At 50.3% G+C, this 19,966-nt stretch overlaps 1 protein-coding gene across 2 annotated transcripts in view; it reads left to right on the top strand.

The window, feature by feature from the left end:
* Positions 1 to 19,966, top strand: part of CWC25 (CWC25 spliceosome associated protein homolog) — a 34,411-nt gene that overhangs the window by 6,004 nt on the left and 8,441 nt on the right. Inside the window, exons 1-7 of one of the 2 annotated variants that reach the window (XM_070060799.1) lie at positions 61 to 211; positions 633 to 1,167; positions 4,986 to 5,158; positions 16,692 to 16,928; positions 18,577 to 18,646; positions 19,102 to 19,229; positions 19,894 to 19,957. In XM_070060799.1, the coding sequence (XP_069916900.1) occupies positions 1,150 to 1,167; positions 4,986 to 5,158; positions 16,692 to 16,928; positions 18,577 to 18,646; positions 19,102 to 19,229; positions 19,894 to 19,957 (690 nt within the window). In that variant the 5' untranslated portion in view covers positions 61 to 211; positions 633 to 1,149. Of the gene's footprint in view, positions 1 to 60; positions 212 to 632; positions 1,168 to 4,985; positions 5,159 to 16,691; positions 16,929 to 18,576; positions 18,647 to 19,101; positions 19,230 to 19,893; positions 19,958 to 19,966 lie in introns of those variants that run through there. The other variant, XM_002719332.5, reaches the window with a different exon arrangement.

The following is a 19,966-nucleotide window of genomic DNA, read 5'->3' on the forward strand; positions in this document are numbered from 1 at the left end:
CAGAGTCGAAAAGCACTGGATTAGGGGAGACCGTGAGTTCCCTTTGTGCTGCGGATGTGCACTGTGAATGCCTAGCAGCCAGACTGACAACTCTGGAGCCTGGAGAACACGGCCAGAGACAAGGATTTGGGGCGCAGCCACTTCTTTGTGGCAGCTGAGGCCCTGTGAGGAGCTGGCAGCACAAGGAGGGCCGATTACGAGAAGCTAGAATGTAAGAGACAAAGGGAAGGAGAAAAAGAGATACTCTCCGAGAAGAGGAAAACCCGGCCGGTGGTGCGGGAGAAACATGTTTGCTTAAAGACAGTCCCGACCACCGCGCCTGCAACGTGCCCATGATTCAAACGCAGGGCGGGGGGACTCCTGGAGACCCTGGGGAGGAGGAATGGGATCGTGTGAACGTGGCAGAAATGCTGGTGACGGAGGGCCCGTGCGGAAGGAGATCCAGGGGACAGGGAGGGGAGAAAGCGGTCACACGGCCTGGGAGGGACGGGACGCAGAGGCAGCGGCCAGCAAAGCCGCAGGAGGGAAGCACGCGTGCTCCCTGGGAAGGGAAGGCACTAGGAAGCTGTCCGCTTCCAAAGATATGGGCTGACAATTTCGATCTGATGTTTTCTACTGTCTCCATAAAATAGACCTGGAGCCACGGGGATGGCAGCGAGTCGAGGTTTGAGGAAAGCGCCAGTGTGAAAAGCCGTTTCGCAAAACCGGTGTGCGGGGCTGTGTGCCGGGGGAGGTGGCCGGGCTGCTCCACCCGGGGTCTCGTTCGGGCGACGCCGAGCGGAGCTCAGAGCCGGACGCCCGGGCGCACTGTTAGAGAAACCAGCGTTGGGGAGCCCACGGCAGCCGGGGGCTCAACCGACAACCGGCAACCGAGTAAGACGCCCGACGGCGCCGCAGGTAGGGCCGGAAACTGTACGTGAGGCCACCACCACACTGCGCGACAGCGTCGTAAACGTCACCGCCCCGCGACGCCGACGCAGGGAGATGACGCTACTCCCGGAAGTGGCCCCTACATCTGGTGGGGAAGGAGACGGCCGGTGTCTCTCGGGACTAGATCCTGCTCAGTTGTCCCTGAAGTATTTCTCTGTGTTTCCTCGGATCCTCCCTGAGTCTTTCAGATCTGCGTAGTGAGGAAACGTCGCCACCGTCATGGGGGGCGGAGACCTGGTAAGTGGAGCTAGGCCTGAGGCCGGAGATACCGACTGGAAAATGGCAGGGGTGGGAGTGGGAGGTGGAGGGAGAGGAGGTGGGTAACCATGGCAACGAAGCCTTGCCTTTGGCAGGAGGGGTCGTTAGGTCCGCAGGGAGACGGAGCTGCGATTTGGGGGGGCTGTTGCGAGGGGTGTCGCGAAGGGTGGCTGTCTGGGTCGGGGCCGTAGCGGCTGGAAATTGTGGGAGGTGGGACGGGAGGGGGACAGTTGGAACCACGGCTAGGGAAGGAGTCAGACGTCGAGGCCCTGTCGTGTCCTTTGCTTTGTGTATATTTTCTTGGGATACAGCCCCTTTCCTTAGCCAGGAGTTGAGAGCCTGAGCTCTAGGAGTTTGCGCCCGGTGTCCCCTGGTCCTGAGCCGGCCATTTTTAAGGGGTCCATTTAAGAAAGGTCCCACCTTTCTCACTTTCATTCCTCCTTCCATGCTGCGTTCTGATCTGTACTGACAGAGCTTTCTTCTGAATTCATAGCACTTATGTGACAGTTTGTTTTATTGATATACAGAGAACAGATTTAATGTACTTCATAGAAACAGTTCTTTTATTTTTTTGACAGGCAGAGTGGACAGTGAGAGAGAGAGACAGAGAGAAAGGTCTTCCTTTGCCGTTGGTTCACCCTCCAATGGCCGCCACGGCCGGCGCACCGCGCTGATCTGAAGGCAGGAGCCAGGTACTTCTCCTGGTCTCCCATGGGGTGCAGGGCCCAAGCACTTGGGCCATCCTCCACTGCACTCCCTGGCCACAGCAGAGAGCTGGCCTGGAAGAGGGGCAACCGGGACAGAATCCGGCGCCCCGACCGGGACTAGAACACAGTGTGCCGGCGCCGCAAGGCGGAGGATTAGCCTAGTGAGCCGCGGTGCCGGCCAAAACAGTTCTTTTTTTTTAAAAAAATATTTATTTATTTTGAGAGGTAGAGTTAAAGCGAGAGGGAGAGACGTCTTCCACCCACTGGTTCACTCCCCAAATGGCCGCAGCTGCTGGAGCTGGGCCGGTCCGAAGCTAGGAGCCAGGATCTTTTTCCAGGTCTCCCATGTGGGTGCAGCATCCCATGCTCTTGGGCCATCCTCCACTGCTTTCCCAGGCCATAGCAGAGAGCTGGATTGGAAGAGGAGCAGCCGGGACTTGAACTGGCGCCCAAATGGGATGCTGGCACTGCAGGAGGAGGCTTTAGCCCACTATGCCACAGCGCCAGCCCTAGTACAATTCTGAAGTGACAGTTTTCTTAATTTGAAATTCATTTGTAGGGGTTAAGGCTCCAAGTGGGGCAAGTACACTCTCAAGGGTGAGTGTAAGATCAGTGGAATACTAACCTCTTGGAAATGAAGCAAATCCAGTCAGCAGATGCATCAGCTTAGCCCCCTGTGCAGTAGCCCTGTTGGAACTGATCACAGTAGGATAAGTTCTAGGGCCCCATAATGGTCTGTTTAGTTTAGGCTGTTTTTTCAGGCAACTGCCAGGAAAACTGATCCAGGGTTTTTCAGCCTCAGCGCTATTGGCAGCTTGGGCCAGCTGTGTTTCGTGGGTATGGATGTGAGGTGATGGTGGTGGGCCTGTCTTGTGCATTGTAGGGTCTCTAGCAGCATCCCTGGCCTCTAGCCATTAAACGCCAGTGGCACCTTTCTCCCCAGAGTGACAATCAAAAATTTCTCGAGACATCGCCACGTGTCCCCTGGTGGGCAAAGTCACCTGAAGTTGAGGGACAGAGGGAAGGGAAGACAGAGGGACAAGAAGGGGTGTCGGGGGACGGGGGGATAACAGGACAGACCCAGCTCACAAAAAGAAGGGAGAGGGAAAAGGAAGAACAGGAGTGCTCAGTGACACTCCACAGGTCAGGTTCTTGTGTGTATTTTCTCATTTAGTGTTTTTTTTTTTTTTTTTTTTTTTTTTTTTTTTTTTTTAAGATTTATGTATTTATTTGAGAGGCAGAGTTACAGAGAGAGGGAGGTCTTCCATTCACTGGCTCACTTCCCAAATGGCTGCAGCAGCTGGAGCTGGGCTGATCAGGAGCCAGGAGCTTCTTCTGAGTCTCCCATGTGGGGTGCAGGGTCCCAAGGACTTAGCCTATCATCTGCTTTCCCAGACCATCAGCAGGGAGCTAGATTGGAGGTGGAGCATCCGGGACTCGAATTGGCACCCATATGGGATGCCTGGGCACTGCAGGCGAAGGCTTAACCTATTGCACCACAGCGCCAGCCCGTCACTCTTCTTAATGTGTTTCCTCATCTCTAGTCTTGGCTCTCTCTGCAATCTGTTGTTTGTTTTTTTTATAACATTATTTATAATGTTCTCTTTGCTCTTTTTAAATGTGTATTTATTTATTTGTAAGGCAGAGTTACAGAGAGGCAGAGTCAGAGAGAGTGGTCTTCCATTCGCTGGTTCACTCCCCAAATGGCCGCAATGGCTAGAGCTGATAAGAAGCCAGGAGCCAGGAGCTTCTTCTTGGTCTCCCATGTGGATACAGGGGTCCAAACACTTGGGCCATCCTCTGCTGCTTTCCCAGGCCATAACAGAGAGCTGGACCAGAAGTGGAGCAGCCAGGACTTGAATCAGCGCCCAATTGGGATACCGGCACTGTAGGCGGTGGCTTTTACCCACTGTGCCATGGCGCCGGCTCTCTCCAGTCTGTTTTTCACATGATGACTAGTGATGCTTTCACCTGCATTTGACAGTTTGTTTCCTGCTGTCAGCAGGCTAAAGTACAATTTCTTCTCATGGCTTTAAGGTCCTTCATCTCCTTGTTTAGTTGGCTTCATCTGGAACCCCCACTCCTGCCAGCTGGTGCTCCTCTCCCAGCCACACAGAGTGACATGTGGTGGGTTCTCTCTTTCCTCTGGAAGTCGGTCTCTGTACTCCTGACTTCCTACATCACCAGGCCAATTTATCATTATTCTTAGCTGTTGTTTCCTCCAGGAAATTTTCTCTGCTTGAGGAACTGCAAGGCTGATGATGGGAGGAGAGCCAGAAGCAGCATTCTTTGAGGGTCAAGGGGGGTTCAGAACCTAGGGGAGGTTCCTGGGGAGGAAAGTTGAAAGGTGTCTTAGGTGGGTTGTAACCAGGCGAGTGTGGGGACTTAGGAGTGAAGTGGGCTCGAGGTCAGACAAGGTGTGTTCATTAGAGTAGGACCAGCAGGCTTTCAGCCTAGGGGCTAAGACGCCCGCAGCCCCTGCCGGAGAGCTTGAGCCTGACTCAGCTCTGGTTCCAGCTTCCTCTGATGTGGACTCTGCGGGCCACAGTGATGCTTGGGTCCTGCCAGCCATGTGGGAGAGCTGAGTTGAGGGCCTTTTTGTTTGTTAAAGATTTATTTGAAAGGCAGAGTTACAGGGAGAGAGAGAGAGATTCCGCGTGCTGATTCACTTCCCAGGGATTCATCGGATCTCCCATGTGGGTGGCAGGAGCCCAAGTGCTTGGGCCATTTTCTGCTGCTTTCCCACATTTATTAGTGAGTTGGCTCCACTATTTGTAGGAGTTTGGAGAGAGGGGTAGCATTTTGGAGCTCTCGGTTTAAAAAAGGAAATGCTCAGTACCAAAGGAGCCTGAGTTCCATTGCTTTTCAAAATATGTGCCTTCCCGCCCCTGCCTCATTCCTCCTGTCTTGTAGGACTTGTATGCAGTGAGGTGTTTGGAGGGAGCGCAGGAAGGGCCTGTTCTCTCCTGGAGCTTTATATACTTGAACGTGCCGCAGCCCACCCTGTCTGCCGCCGTGTGAATTGGTTGTGGGAGGGGTGAATGAGGCGGGGCCGGTTACACTCCCCGAGTTTCCCCCTCTCGTTTACAGAATCTGAAGAAGAGCTGGCACCCGCAGACCCTGCGCAATGTGGAGAAAGTGTGGAAGGCCGAGCAGAAGCATGAGGCTGAGCGGAAGAAGATTGAGGAGCTCCAGCGGGAGCTGCGAGAGGAGAGGGCCCGGGAGGAGATGCAACGCTACGCCGAGGACGTGGGCGCCGTCAAGTACGCGAGGGCTGGTGGCCTCTGGTGCAGGCGGTTGTGCATTTGCCTGGGGGGACCTCCTCCACCTGGTGTGTGGCAGCTGAGTGCTTAAGAGCGTGGGTGTTTTGTTTTGTTTCAATTTGTTTATTTGAAAAGCAGAGTTTACAGAAAGAGAAGGAGAGAGAGAGGTCTTCCATCTGCTGCTTCACTCCCCAAATGGCCACAGTGGCTGGAGCTGGGCTGATCCAAAGTCAGAAGCCAGGAGCTTCTTCTGGGTGTTCCACGTGGGTGTGGGGGCCCTCGTACTCAGGCCATCTTCTGCTGCTTTCCCAAGTGCACTGGCAGGGAACTGGATCAGAAGTGGAGCAGCCAGGACTCTAACCAGTGCCCATGTGGGATGCTGGTGTCTCAGGTGGCAACTTTACCCCCTACGCCACAGCACGGCCCCAAGAGCATGGGTTTTGCAGTCAGAGTCACCTGGGCCCTAACGCTGGCTTCACACATGCCAGCTGTGTAGCCGGGAGCAAGTTTGGGCGCCCTGGTTATTCAGTAGAACCAAGGGAATCCAGGTTCCAAATCCTTAAGGTTTGTTGGGAATCAGATGACGTAACAGCAGGTCAAGTGCAGTGGAGGCCGTGCTCACTGACATTGAGTCAGTGGCCGTGACTGAGGGTGGCTGCAGTCGCCCTGCCTCTGTGTGGAGGCCTCAGTCCACTGCTGTTGATGTACTGCAGCCCGTCGGGCAGTGAGGTCCTGTGGGACGAGGGGAATGGCGTGTGGCAGTGTCTTCTTCTTTTTTTTAAATATTTATTTATTTATTTGAAAGATAGTTACAGAGAGAGATAGAGACAGAGAGTCTTCTATCTGCTGGTTCACTCCCCAGATGGCCACAGTGGCCGGAGCTGCACTGATCCGAAGCTAGGAGCCAGGAGCTTGGAGCTTCTTGCGGATCTCCCACGTGGGTGCAGGGGCCCAAGGACTTGGGCCATCTTCTGCTGCTTTCCCAGGCCATAGCAGAGAGCTGGATTGGAAGAGGAGCAGCCGAGACTAGAACCAGCACCCATGTGGGATGCCGGTGCATCAGGCCAGGGCTTTAACCCCCTATACCACAGAGCCAGCTGCCTGCCCCCCCCCCCCCCCCCAAGGATTTATTTTATTTATTGGAGAGGTAGAGTTACAGACAGTGAGAAGGAGAGACAGACAGAAAGGTCTGCTGGTTCACTCCCCAAATGGCTGCAATGGCCGGAGCCTTGCCAATCCGAAGCCAGGAGCCAGGTGCTTCTTCCTGGTCTCCCATGTGGGTGCAGGGGCCTGAGCACTTGGGCCATCCTCCACTGCCTTTCCGGGCCACAGCAGAGAGCTGGACTGGAAGAGGAGCAGCCGGGACTAGAACCGGCTCCTATATAGGATGCCAGTGCTGCAAATGGAGGATTACACTACTGCCCCATGGGCCCCTGCTGTGTCTTCTTGTGTGACCCTCCAACAGCCTTGGAGCAGCACTGAATAATTACCTGCCCTCTCATCAAACGAGATAGGAGTGAATATGTTCTAGGAAACAAAACGCGTCAAATACACAGTGCGTTCCTCAATCCAAGTGAAGGACAAGCTACAGACGGTGAAGATAGAGTGACCTGTGCTCTCTTCGCTGCTGGCCGCAGGGGCAGGCCCTCAGGGTGCTGTAGGGCACCCGGCCCCACCAGCTGCTGGGCTTCTCCTCAGTCATTTCACCACTTGCAGATTTGTGATGGTCAAGGTTGTGTATTTCTGAGGCTGTTTTGGTTTGTGGAAAAGATGTGGACTTAAGCCTGCTTAAGACACTCTTAGGAAAATGGATTGGGAGAAGACTTCTGACTGAATGTATGAAATTTGGAAGTAAAATAAATGGAATTTTAGAATTTCCAAATCCAATACAATATATTCATCAGGATGTTAATACATAAATAAGAGAAGTTTTTTTCACCACAGACATAACTTACTGTACATAGTTCATGTAGATTATGTACTCTATATTATAATTTAAAGAAATTTCACAGGTTAGGTTTAATTCCTAGGTAACTTATGAAGTGAATACATAATGTGATATGTGGAATTTTATATTTTGTGGAACCTTTGATTTAATTTTAAAGATTGATGTATTGGAAAGACAGAGCAAGAGACACAGAAAATCTGCCATTTGTGGTTCACTCCTTAAATGGCAGCAGCAGTCAGGGTTGGGCCAGGCTGAAGCCAGGAGCCAGGAACTCCATCTGGGTTTCCCATGTGGATGGTGAGCTCAAGTACTTGAGCCATCTTCCGCTGCTATCTCAGATGCATTGGCAGGGAGCTGGATCAGTAGTGGAGTTGCTAGGAGTTGAACTGGTGCTTGTAGGTGGTGGTTTAACCTGTTGCACTACAACGCTGGCCCCAAACCCTTGAATTTAAAATATATTGATTTTAGAGTGAATACCCAAGAATCATAAGAGTTTAATTTCACACTAACCAAAGGTAAAATTATTTTGAAATTAAAAAAAATTTTTTAAATTAAATTTAGAAACAAAATTTATTGATTTGAAAGGCAGAGACACAGAGCAGAAGACAGCCAGAAGTGACTCATTCACTGGTTCACTCCTCAAATGCCCACAGTAGCTGGGGTGGGCCAGGTCAAAGCCAGGCACTGGGAACTGAATTTGATTTTCTCTTGTAGGTGTAAGACCCAACCACTTCAGCAATCACCTGGCTGCCTCCCAGGGTACACATTAGCAGGAAGCCAGAGTCAGGGGCAGAGCCAACCTAAGTGATGTCTTAAATGCTGTACCAAATGCCCACCTGTTATTTATTTATTTATTTATTTGACAGGTAGAGTTGACAGAGACAGAGAGAAAGGTCTTCCTTTTCCATTGGTTCACTCTCCAATGGCTGCTGCGGCCGGTGCGCTGCAGCCAGGAGCCAGGAGCCAGGTACTTCTCCTGGCCTCCCATGCGGGTGCAGGGCCCAAGCACTTGGGCCATCCGCCACAGCACTCCCGGGCCACAGCAGAGAGCTGGCCTGGAAGAGGGGCAACCGGGACAGAATCCAGCACCCCGACCGGGACTAGAATCCGGTGTGCCGGCGCCGCAGGTGGAGGATTAGCCTAGTGAGCCGCGGTGCCGGCTGCCACCTGTTATTTTGAAAAAAAATTTTTTTAAAGATTTTGCTTAATTATTTGAGAGGCATAGTTATAGACAGAGGGAGAGACAGAGAGAAAGGTCTGCCTATCCACTGAATCACTCCTCAAATGTCCACAGTGGCTGGAGCTGGGTCTATTTGAAACCAGGAGCTTATTCTGGGTCTCCCATGTGGGTGCAGGGGTTCAAGAACTTGAGCCATCTTCCATTGCTTTCTGAGGCCATAAACAGAGAGCTGGATTGGAAGAGGAGGGAATTGGCACCCATATGGGATGCTGGCACTGCAGGTGGAGGCTTAGCCTACTATACCACAGTGCTTGCCCCTATTTTGAAATTTTTGTTAAAAAAAAAAAAAATCAACATGTCGTTTTCCCACTTCCTCCGTCTCTCCCTTCCTCTCTCCCTCCCTCTCTCCCTTCCTCTCCCCCTCCCTCTCTCCCTCCCTCTCTCCCCTCCCTCTCTCCCCTCCCTCTCCCCCTCCGCTTCTCCCTCTCTCCCCCTCTCGCCCTCTCTCCCCTTCTCCCTTTCTCCCTCTCTTCCCCTCTGCCCCCTCTCTTCCCCCTCCCTCTCTCTCTTTCCCCCCCTCCTTCTCTCCCTCTCTGTCTCCCCCTCTCCCTCTCTCCCTCCCTTTCTCTCAGTAACTTTGCCTTTCAAATAAATAAAATATTTAAATAAAAAGATTTATTATTTCAAAGGCAGAGTGCTATAGGGTGGGACGAGGAGGGGGAAGATAGATATCTTCCATCCACTAGCTCACTTGCAAAATGCCTGCAACTGCCTGACAGCCCATGCTGGTCTCCTTTGTGGGTGGCTGGGGCCGTGTACTTGTGCTAGCAGGAAGCTGGATTGGAAGTGTTACATAGCTGGGCTTGAACCAAGCACTCTGGTACGGGATGCGGTGCTCCAGCAGTGGCCACAATGCCTTTCCCATAATGTTTCTTCAGTATTTACTGATGCGTTTAGAAGAATTGTATTTCCTAGACAGTGGTCTATACTAGAGGTTTTTTTATTTTTATTTTTTTATTTTTATTTTTATTTTTTTTTTTTGACAGGCAGAGTGGACAGTGAGAGAGAGAGACAGAGAGAAAGGTCTTCCTTTTTGCCGTTGGTTCACCCTCCAATGGCCGCCGCGGCCGGCGCGCTGCGGCCGGCGCACCGCGCTGATCCGATGGCAGGAGCCAGGAGCCAGGTGCTTTTCCTGGTCTCCCATGGGGTGCAGGGCCCAAGCACCTGGGCCATCCTCCACTCCACTCCCTGACCACAGCAGAGGGCTGGCCTGGAAGAGGGGCAACTGGGACAGAATCCGGCGCCCCGACCGGGACTAGAACCCGGTGTGCCGGCGCCGCCAGGCGGAGGATTAGCCTAGTGAGCCGCGGCGCCAGCTTTTTTATTTTTTTGACAGGCAGAATTAGACAGTGAGAGAGAGAGGAAGAGAGAGAAAGGTCTTCCTTTGCCGTTGGTTCACCCTCCAATGGCCGCCACAGCTGGCGCGCTGCGGCCGGCGCACCGCGCTGATCCAATGGCAGGAGCCAGGTGCTTCTCCTGGGCTCCCATGCGGGTGCAGGGCCCAAGCACTTGGGCCATCCTCCACTGCCCTCCGGGCCACAGCAGAGAGCTGGCCTGGAAGAGGGGCAACAGGACAGAATCCGGCACCTCAACTGGGACTAGAACCTGTTGTGCCGGCGCTGGATTAGCCTGTTGAGCCGCGGCGCCAGCTAGAGTTTGTTAACTCTTAAGCTTCACAGTGGGTTTGGAAGGTAAATAAGGATGTGAGGAGGCCCATGCAAGCTGATTCTCTCAGAAGACAAGAAGGGATGTGGGGCAAGGGCACCTGTGTGGTTTCAAAAAAGTTCTGGTGTGATCCTAACGCAGTCTTGTTGGAGGCCCTGGCCTGCATCTTTAATGACAGCAATTAAAAAAATCTGTAGGTTGTTTGGCTTTTACATGCTTTTCCTTCTTGAAATACTTGCTCATCGAACATGCAGAGTAACAATGAGATGCTACTAGTGCCATTTTAGAGGTAAAGATATGGAGATATGCATAGAAGTACCAGGCCCGGGGCCAGCATTGTGGCACAGTGGGTTAAGCTGCCACGGGTGACGCCTGCATCCCATATGAGTGCCGATTTGAGTCCCTGCTCTTCCACTTCAGATAGAGCATTCCTGCTAAGGCACCTGGGAAAACAGCAGAAGATCAAGTATTTGGGCTCCTGCCACCCATTTGGGAGGCCTGGATGGAGTTCCAATCCTGGCCATTGTGGCCATTTGGGGAGTAAGCCAGCAGATGGAAAATGTCTTTTTGTCTGCCTCACACCCCCCCTCCCCAACTCTGCCTTTCAAATAAATAAAAATAACTTGACCAGAGTTACCAGGCTGCTTGGTGGGCTGGTTAGAGGAGTCAGAAGCTGGGGTCGGTGTTGTGGCACAGTGGGTTAACGCCCTGGCCTGAAGCGCCGGCATCCCATATGGGCACCGGTTCTAGTCCTGGCTGCTCCACTTCCAATCTATTGGACGGAAGACTTCTCTTTCCCTGCCTCTCCTCTCTCTGTGTAACTCTGACTTTCAAATAAATAAATATTAAAAAAAAAAAAAAAGGAGTCAGAAGCCTAGTCCTATTGCCGTGGATCTCTGCTGTGTAGCACGCCCTGTTCCTGAGGGCCTGAGAGGGACTGACATTAGTTGAGTCCTATTAAGACTTGACAGAGGTTGGATGTTTGGCACAGCAGTTAAGATGCTAACTGGACACGGGCATCCCATTTCAGAGTGCCCAGCTCTCCTTCTGAGTCCAGCTTCCTGCTGATGTGCAACCTAGGAGGCGGTAGGTGATGGCTGTTATCTATGAGTGACCAGGATTGAATTCTTGGCTCTTGGCTGTAGCCTGGCCAGTCCTGTGGGAGTGAACCAGTGGATGGGAGATCTCTGTCTCTGTCTCTCTTTCAAATAAGTAAAACTTCTATTTTTTTTTTTTTTAAGGTTTATTTATTTATTTGAAAGAGTTACACAGAGAGAAGGAGAGGCAGAGAGAGAGAGGTCTTCCATATGCCAGGAACCTCTTCCGGGTCTCCTATGTGGGTGCAGGAGCTCAAGGACTTGAGCCATCTTCTACTGCTCTCCCAAGCCACAGCAGAGAGCTGGATTGGAAGTGGAGCAGCCAGGAGTCGAACCAGCGCCCATGTGGGATGCCAGTCCGCAGGCTGTGGCTTTACCTGCTACGCCACACTGCCGGTCCCCCAAATAAGTAAAACTTTTAAAAGACACTAGATAGAGTGATGCAGTGACTGCTTTATAGATGGATTTGTTTTCATTTTGCATATTCTTTCTTCTGTATTTGACCCAGTTGCCTTTTCCCTAGAAAAAAATGTTCTTTTACCAGAAGGTTCCTGGCCTTTTTTTTTTTTTTTTTTTTTTTTTTTTTTTTTACAGACAGAGTGGACAGTGAGAGAGAGAGAGAGACAGAGAGAAAGGTCTTCCTTTGCCGTTGGTTCACCCTCCAATGGCCGCCACGGCCAGCGTGCTGCGGCCAGTGCACCGCGCTGATCCGAAGGCAGGAGCCAGGTGCTTCTCCTGGTCTCCCATGGGGTGCAGGGCCCAAGCACTTGGGCCATCCTCCACTGCACTCCCTGGCCACAGCAGAGAGCTGGGGTTCCTGGCCTTTTTGCCTCTCTTCTTATGCCTTCTCTTTCCTTCACTTGTGTGGCTTTGCACATGTTTCCTTTTCTCTGAGATGCCTTCATTCCTCTAGCACCAGTGTTCTACTACATGTTGATGACTCCATGTCTCCGTATATTCAGCTGCCTGCAGGCAGTTCTCCTTTGAGTGTCCCAGAGTCCCTTCACCACATGTGCTCACATTGGCCCTGTTGGGTGATTTCTGGACTTGTGTGCCTTACCTAGGCAACCCAGCTGCCTGAATCTTTTTTCTTTTCTTTTTCTTTTTCTTTTTGACAGAGTTAGAGAGAGAGAAAGAGAGAAAGGTCTTCCCTCCGCTGGTTCATCCCTGCAAATGGCCTCTACAGCCGGCATGCTGTGCCTGTCCGAACCCAGGAGCCAGGTGCTTCCTCCTGGTCTCCCATGCAGGTGCAGGGCCCAAGGACTTGGGCCATCCTCCACTGCCTTCCTGGGCCACAGCAGAGCTGGACTGGAAGAGGAGCAACCGGGACAGAACGAGCTCCCCAACTGGGACTAGAGCCTGGGGTGCCGGCGCCGCAGGCGGAGGATTAGCCCAGTGAGCCACGGCACCGGCCATCTTTTTTCTTTTTAATTAATTTATTTGAAAGGCAAAGTGACAGAGAGATACAGATAAATATCTTCCATCTGCTGGTTCACTCCCCAAATACTTCCAGGCCAGGGCAAAGCCAGGAGCTTGAAACTCTGTCCACGTCTCCCACATGGGTAGCAGGGACCCAAGTGCTTGAGTCATAATTTGCTGCTTTCCAGGGACATTAGTGGAGAGCCAGATGGGGAGTAAAATAGTCAGGACTTGGACCTGCACTCTAATATGGGATGTGGGTATCCCAAGCAGTGACTTAACCACTGCACCAAATGCCTACTCTATCCCCATTTTATAGATGAGAACTCCAAGCTTACGGTGGCTACTTGGCCTTACAGCCAGGCCTCAAATCTATGTTGCCCGATTCTAGAACTTGCATTCCCAGCTGTTCTGCTATTTTCACTTTCAAGAAAGTGAACTTCTCTGGGGCCAGCAGCTGTGGTTCAGTAGGCTAAGCCATCTCTGCAATTCCAGTATCCCATATGGGTGCTGGTGCACGTCCCAGCTGCTCCATTTCTGATACAGCTTCCTGTTAATGGCCTGGGAAAGCACTGAAAATGGCCCAAGTCCTTAGGCCCCTGCACCCACACAGGAGACTCAGAAGAAGCTTCTGGCTTTGGCCTGGCCCAGCCCTGGCCATTTGGGGAATGAACCAGCAGATGGAAGATTGATCTCTCTTTCTCTCTAACTCTGACTTTCAGATAAATAAATAAATCTTTTTTTTTTTTTTTAAAGTGAACTTCTCAGGTTATGCTAGACACCACTGATCTTCCTGCTCAGACTTCCCTAGGATCTGATACCATGGGCTCTTCACAATCAAATACTTTTCTCCCACCTCAAGCACGTTTTATTGTGTGAATAACAGAACATAAAATCAGGCTGAGAAGTCTCCAAGGAAGTGATGGTCCTGTTATTCCCTTTGTGGTCCTTCATCTTCTAAGCCATTATATTTATATATATAATATATATGTTATATTATTACATATTATATCTTAATATATTTTATTATATTATATATTATTATAATATATCATATATTACAATATATTTTATATATATCATGTTAGACATGAGCATATTTTGATTACAAATGTAATCCAAGTGTTGATGAATAAATGTAATATCTTTTCACACGTATTTGTTCCCCCATGTTCCTTTAAATTACCAAAAGTGCTAAATGTCTCTTTCCAGCTCATTTTTCCATAGTTGTCCTACATGTGATTTTAAAAAAAGGCTAAAACTTGGTCTTCTGAAATCTTTCTTGAAGTATAGCACATAGCACATTCTCTTAAAGAAATCCAAGGAAAGCAGTCCCCCCCACCCCCCGTATTTATTTATTTATTCGAAAAATCGGAGTTACAGAGAAAGTGGCTGAGACTGAGAAGGGGATTTTCCGTCTGCTGTTTCACTCTCCAGATGGCTGCAACACCCAGGGCTTGTTCAGGCCAGAGCCGGGAGCTTCTTCCAAGTCTCCCACGTGGGTGGCAGGGGCCCAAGCCCTTGGGCCATCTTCTGCTGCTTTTCCCAGAACATTTAGCAGGGAGCTGGATCGGAAGTGGAGTAACTGGGACACAAACCAGCTTCCATATGATGCCAGCATTGCAGGTGGTGGCTTAACCCACTATGCCACAACGCTGGCCCAGGAAAGGAGTTTTATTGATACTGTCCATAGTCTCTGAAAAGTAAGATTGGTAGCTGGGTTGAAGGCTACTGGGAGGGATCTTCAGCCAACTTAGGGCTGTTGGGCAACTGCTCAGTGGCAAATCCTATCACGAGCATACCAGTTTCTTCAATTAAGCCTAGTAGAATGTCACCAGCCTTGGCAGACCCAACAGTCGTGGGCTCCGGGCCATTTCTGGAAGCCAGTATGGCTCCTGTAAGGCACCACTTGTGATGGATTTGCAGTGAACCACTCTGCTGTCATTCGTAAAAAACAGCTCCCTGAATCGCACCGCTCCTTCCTCACTGTGGAGCCCTGGTTGTGTTTCCTTTTTTGCCTCGGTTGCCACTCACTCAAGACAGTGGCGCCCTGTCTGATAACTGTCAGACTTCCTCCTGGCCTGTGGTTTATTTACACTGGAGAACTGGGAGCACCTTTGCTTGCTGGAAGCCACCGCCACATGGCATTCATGGTAAAGGTCCCACCGCAGTGGATCACAGTTCACAGTGTGGCTCTCCCACATACGCCTCCACCTTAACTGCAGCCGGGTGAGCAGTCTTGGGTGAACTGCATGAGTGACCCAGCAGCCCACAATCGATTCCTAATTACAGGCTGCAATGTTTCTCAAACCCATCCTCTTAATAGGAAAAAAATTCTGAAGGGTCAGGCTCTCCAGTGTTGGTTTAAATTTCTCTGTTAAAAATGTTCAGGGACAGGAGGCCAGTGTTGTGGTACAGCAGGTAAAGCGGCAGCCTGCACTGCCAGCATCCCATATGCATGCTGGTTCCTGTCTGGGCTGCTCCACTTCTGATCCAGCTCCCTGCTATGGCCTAGGAAAAGCAGCAGAGGAGGGCCCGGGTGCTTGGACCCCTACCACCCACATGTGAGACCCGGATGAAGCTTCTGGCTCTTGACTTTGGAACAAATGGCCAAATGCGGCCATTTGGGAAGTGAACCAATGGATGGGAGATATCTCTCTGTCTCCCCACCCCCCCATTCTGACTTCCAAATAAATAAATCTTAAAAAAAAAAAAAAAAAAAAAAAAAAAAAAAAGGTCCAGGGGCAAGTATTTGGTGCATTGGTTAAAATATTGCTTGGGATGCCTGCATTTGAGTTCCAGCTCCACCTGCAATTCTGTTCTCCTTCTAATGTGCACCCTGGGTGGTAGCAGATGATTGCTCAAGTGGTTGGTCCCTGTCACTGACGTGGGGGACCAGGATTGAGTTCTGGGCTCCTGGTTGCAGCCTCCACTGTTGTGGGTATTTGGAGAGTGAACCAGCAGATAGAGGATCTGTCTCTGCCTTTCAAATAAAAATAAATAAATAAATACATAAATAAATAATTTAAAATGTCTAAACATGCAACTAGGAAGACACTCTTTTTTTTTTTTTTTTTTAAGTTTTTATTTGAGAGACAGCTGCCATCCACTGGGAATTCCCCAGGTGCCTACATCAGCTTGTGCCTGCCAGGAATGCAGTCCATCCCTGCTTCCTGAGTGGTAGGAACCCACTTACTTGAGCCGTCACCACTGCCTCCTAGGGTCTGTATTAGCAGGAAGCTGGAGTCAAGAACCAGAGCTGGGAACCAAGCCCGAGCACTCTGTTGTGGGACATGGGTATCTTAACTGCTAGGTGAAACACCTGTATCGGAAGTCATTCTTTATGCTTAGAGTTGTTCTGTGACCTTAAAAACAAAGATATAAAAATTTGAAACAACAATATCATTCAAATAAGATGTTATGGACTATACTCTTTTAATGAGACTGTTTTGCCATTTGTAGTGTGAACATGTTATTACACATGTTGTGACGAATTCAGTGTGCCCTAGTTGTTTGTCATAGGAAGATTGCATTTTCTCACTACTTTTTTCTTCCAAAAGCAGAGGGAAATATTTGTTTGGCTTGATACAGTGACATAATCTGGTACTCCTCTTTTAGTATATGTGCTGCCGAAGCGAGCACATGGTATCCCTCTTTTGGCTTAAAAACGTCATTGCCTTCTTAGGATAGCTCTGTTGTTTTCTTATTATCCCCCCACTGGGTATCACATTGAGTTGCCTGTGTGCCGGTGAGCTCCAAAATGCACAATACATACAACTGCACATGTGGTACTGAGGTGGTTCTTAGCGATGAGGTAATGACATAAAACACCAGATGTTATTAGACCAGCTTTGAAGTGTAAACTTGGTGGGAAGACTTTGCGAAGGGGGCTCTAGAGGCCCTGCAGCAAAGGTCTGTGCCCCAGGCCAAGGAAGGCCTTTTCCTCGTGAGCTGTTTTCATGTGTGAAAGTTCTCTGTCCACTCAGTCGTAGGCTCCGTGAAGGCGAGAGCGCCACCTGCTCTGTGGGGTCCAGCGGTCAGCCCAGGGTCTGTGGTCGTAGACTGAATCCTGTTCTAATCGGTTCAGAGTTCAGTGTAGGTCTGCAGGAATCTGTTTATTCTTTGATTGTATTTTGTTGTTATTGTTGTTTTTCTTCGAACCAGGAAGAAAGAAGAAAAGTTGGACTGGATGTACCAGGGTCCTGGTGGGATGGTGAACCGTGATGAGTACCTGCTGGGACGTCCCATTGACAAGTATGTTTTTGAGAAGATGGAGGAGAAGGAGGCAGGCTGTTCCTCTGAGACTGGACTCCTCCCGGGCTCCATCTTTGCCCCCTCGGGTGCCAATTCCCTTCTCGATATGGCCAGCAAAATCCGGGAGGACCCACTCTTCATCATCAGGTACTGAGGGGTTGTTTCGGAGGTGCTGTGACTCTGCAGAGGCTCTTGGTTCTCTGTACAGTTGGTTCCCTCTGGGCTTTACCTACCGTGCAAAATTATTTGTCTCTGGGCTTCCTGATGTTGAGAAAGAGCTCCTGTTAGGGTGCCTGACATAGGCCATGTGGAAAGGTGTTGGCAAGTGTATCAGACCAGATTTATTCATTTACCTTTAGCCATTAAGCAAAAATAGCAGGCAGAAGCAAGACTGTCAGCTTCTTGCAAATTTTGGGATTCATGTTTCAGTAGCTAGGTGGGTAAACAGGCCTTTTTACTTGCTTGAACCCCCTTTTTGGGGGAGAGGGACACAGCAGAACCCTTTAAAAAGAAATGTTAGACTCTTATATGAAATCCTAATATATGACATAAAAAATAGAGCTGCAGGAGGGGTCATATGGCCTAGTAGTAGACACCCATACCCCATATTGAAGTGCCTGGGTTTGACGCTAGGTCTTGTTTTCAGCTTCCTGTTAATACACGGATCTTGGGAGGCGGTGATGATGGCTTAAGTAGTTGGGTTACTGCCAGCCAAATGAAGGACCTGGGTTGAGTTCGTGGCTCCCCAGCTCTGCTCCTGAGGGCATTTTGGGAGTGAACCAGCAGATGAGAACTCTCTCTGTCTCTCTTTCTCTGCCTCTCAAATAATAAACTAAAGCTATGTTTTGGGTACTAAATGAGATCATATTATGCATAATATTTACTTTGGTTTAATTTGCCTTATTTATTAGTTTTTTTTTAAAAATAGATTTATTTGTTTGTTGTAAAGTCAGAGCTACAAAGAGAGAGACTCTTCCATCCACTGGTCCACTTCTTAAATGGCTGGGACTGGGCCAGGCTGAAGCCAGAAGCCAGAAGCCAGGAGCTTCTTCTAGGTATCCCATGTGGGTAGCAGGGGCCAAATGCTTGGACTGTCTTCAGCTGCCTTCCTAGGCCACCAGCAGGGAGTTGGATCAGAAGTGGAGCAGCCAGGTTATGAACCGGCGCCCATATGGAATGCTAGCATTGGAGGCAGCGGCTTCACCTGCTATGCCACAATGCCAGCTCCTGCATTATTTTATTTCTAGTGTGTAAGATTAAACATTGAAAAATGTTTTTTACATTTCTCTTTTGCAAATTCTTTTTAAAGTTATTTATCTGTTCAGTATATTGTAATTGTTACAAATATTTTGTCAGGGGCCGGCGCCGTGGCTCACTTGGCTAATCCTCCGCCTGCGGCACCGGCACCCCGGGTTCTAGTCCCAGTTGGGGTGCCAGATTCTGTCCCGGTTGCTCCTCTTCCAGTCCAGCTCTGCTGTGGCCCGGGAGGGCAGTGGAGGATGGCTCAAGTGCTTGGGCCCTGCACCCTATGGGAGACCAGAAGCACCTGGCTCCTGCCATCGGATCAGCGCAGCGCCAGCTGCACAAGAATACACCAGTGCAAGCTTTCTCCACAATGTGCAGTGTCCTGTGCTGATCTGGGGGAGATTTCTAGCTTCCAGAGCACTCTGCAGATTTCAGCGTAGGCCTGTCCCTGTGTCTTTGGTGAAGAGTTTGTTACGTAGAGGGTAGAGATTATGACTTACTCCTTTCTCCAAAAGAAGGAGTTGTGTTTTTTATCACTTTCTCTATTTAGGAAGAAAGAGGAGGAGAAAAAAAGAGAGGTATTGAATAATCCCGTGAAAATGAAGAAAATCAAAGAATTGGTAAGTTGTGCATCAAGTAACACTGGGTATTTTTTTAGCTACTTAATGTGACAGCTTCTGTCCATTCACTCTTACCTTATGAGAGGAAAAACAGAATGGCCTTACAAATTGTTAGCTTTTGGAGCCCATCCCCTGGTGGGGGATTGCCCTTACAGTATTGATTGCTTTCAGTGGAGTCGGAGTGGTTTTGACGTAGCATGGAACCTCCTCAGCACTGGTTCAGAACTGCTCCAGAGCTCAGTCTGCTGGCCCATCTCCCCAAGTTTGGTTCAGTGGTCAGTGGTGGGTTGTGTGTAGCTAGGTTATCAGCCTCCTCCCCTCTGTTGACGGGAAACTTCCCATAACGGCCTGGACTGCTCTAGCAGCGCAGAGTCAGGCAGTCTGTGTGACCCAGTCAAGTCCCCTGTGTGGAGGGGTCTCAGTAATCTTGTTAGCTGTGTTCTGGCATTTTCCAGTTGCAAATGAGCCTGGAAAAAAAGGAGAAGAAGAAAAAGAAGGAGAAAAAGAAGAAGCACAAGAAGCACAAGCATAGAAGCTCCAGTAGTGATCGTTCCGGCAGCGACGAGGAGCATAGCAGGGGCAGGTGAGTGTCGCGAGCTGCGCCCTCGTCACTCACTCCCTTCTCATTCACTCATCTTTCCTAAGATAGGAACCGAGAACTGCCAGCCCTGGCTCTCAGCGGAGAGCTCTCAGACACGTGCCCTGTGCCCGCCGAGCTACTTGCTAGCCCTGGAATTCCTCCGAGGTGCTAACTTGGGTGGTCTCTGTGCCTGGAGAGAGATCCCTCACAGAGCTGACTTCAGCCTCACAGGTCTGTGTCAGACGTCCTGGCCGTGGCTCTCTCTTAGCTCAGCTTCAGAGTCCTCAGGCTGCTGTGGGTTTGATGTGGGCTTTTTTTTTTTAATGGGCGAACGGGCCCACGTGGGCCTGTTGTGTGTGCCTTCCCCGTGGGAACTGTCAGCGCTGTTGCTGCTGACTCACTATTAGTCCCTGGAATAGCAACACGAGCTGAGAGGAGAATGTGTTGGGCGTCGGGGCTGTTCGGCCCACATTTTTTCCCAGGAAGCACTTGCCTGTGCTGATGCTTCCTGCAGCAGAGACAGCCCCAATAGAGAGCCAACACTGCCAAGAAGGAGCTGGGAGCTGAGAAAGGTCGCAGTGGAGGCAGGAGGCACGTTCAGCCTGAGAGATGAAAGCAGACCTTTGCACGTTTTCAGCAAGAGTGTGTGTGTATTTTATTCTCTTAGATCTCAAAAGAAGATGGCACATTCTGCCCCTGTTTTGTCCAAAGTCCCTGGATATGGCTTACAGGTAGGGATC

The sequence above is a fragment of the Oryctolagus cuniculus genome, chromosome 17 (assembly GCF_964237555.1).
Source record: "Oryctolagus cuniculus chromosome 17, mOryCun1.1, whole genome shotgun sequence".
NCBI classification, from domain to species: Eukaryota; Metazoa; Chordata; class Mammalia; order Lagomorpha; family Leporidae; genus Oryctolagus; species Oryctolagus cuniculus.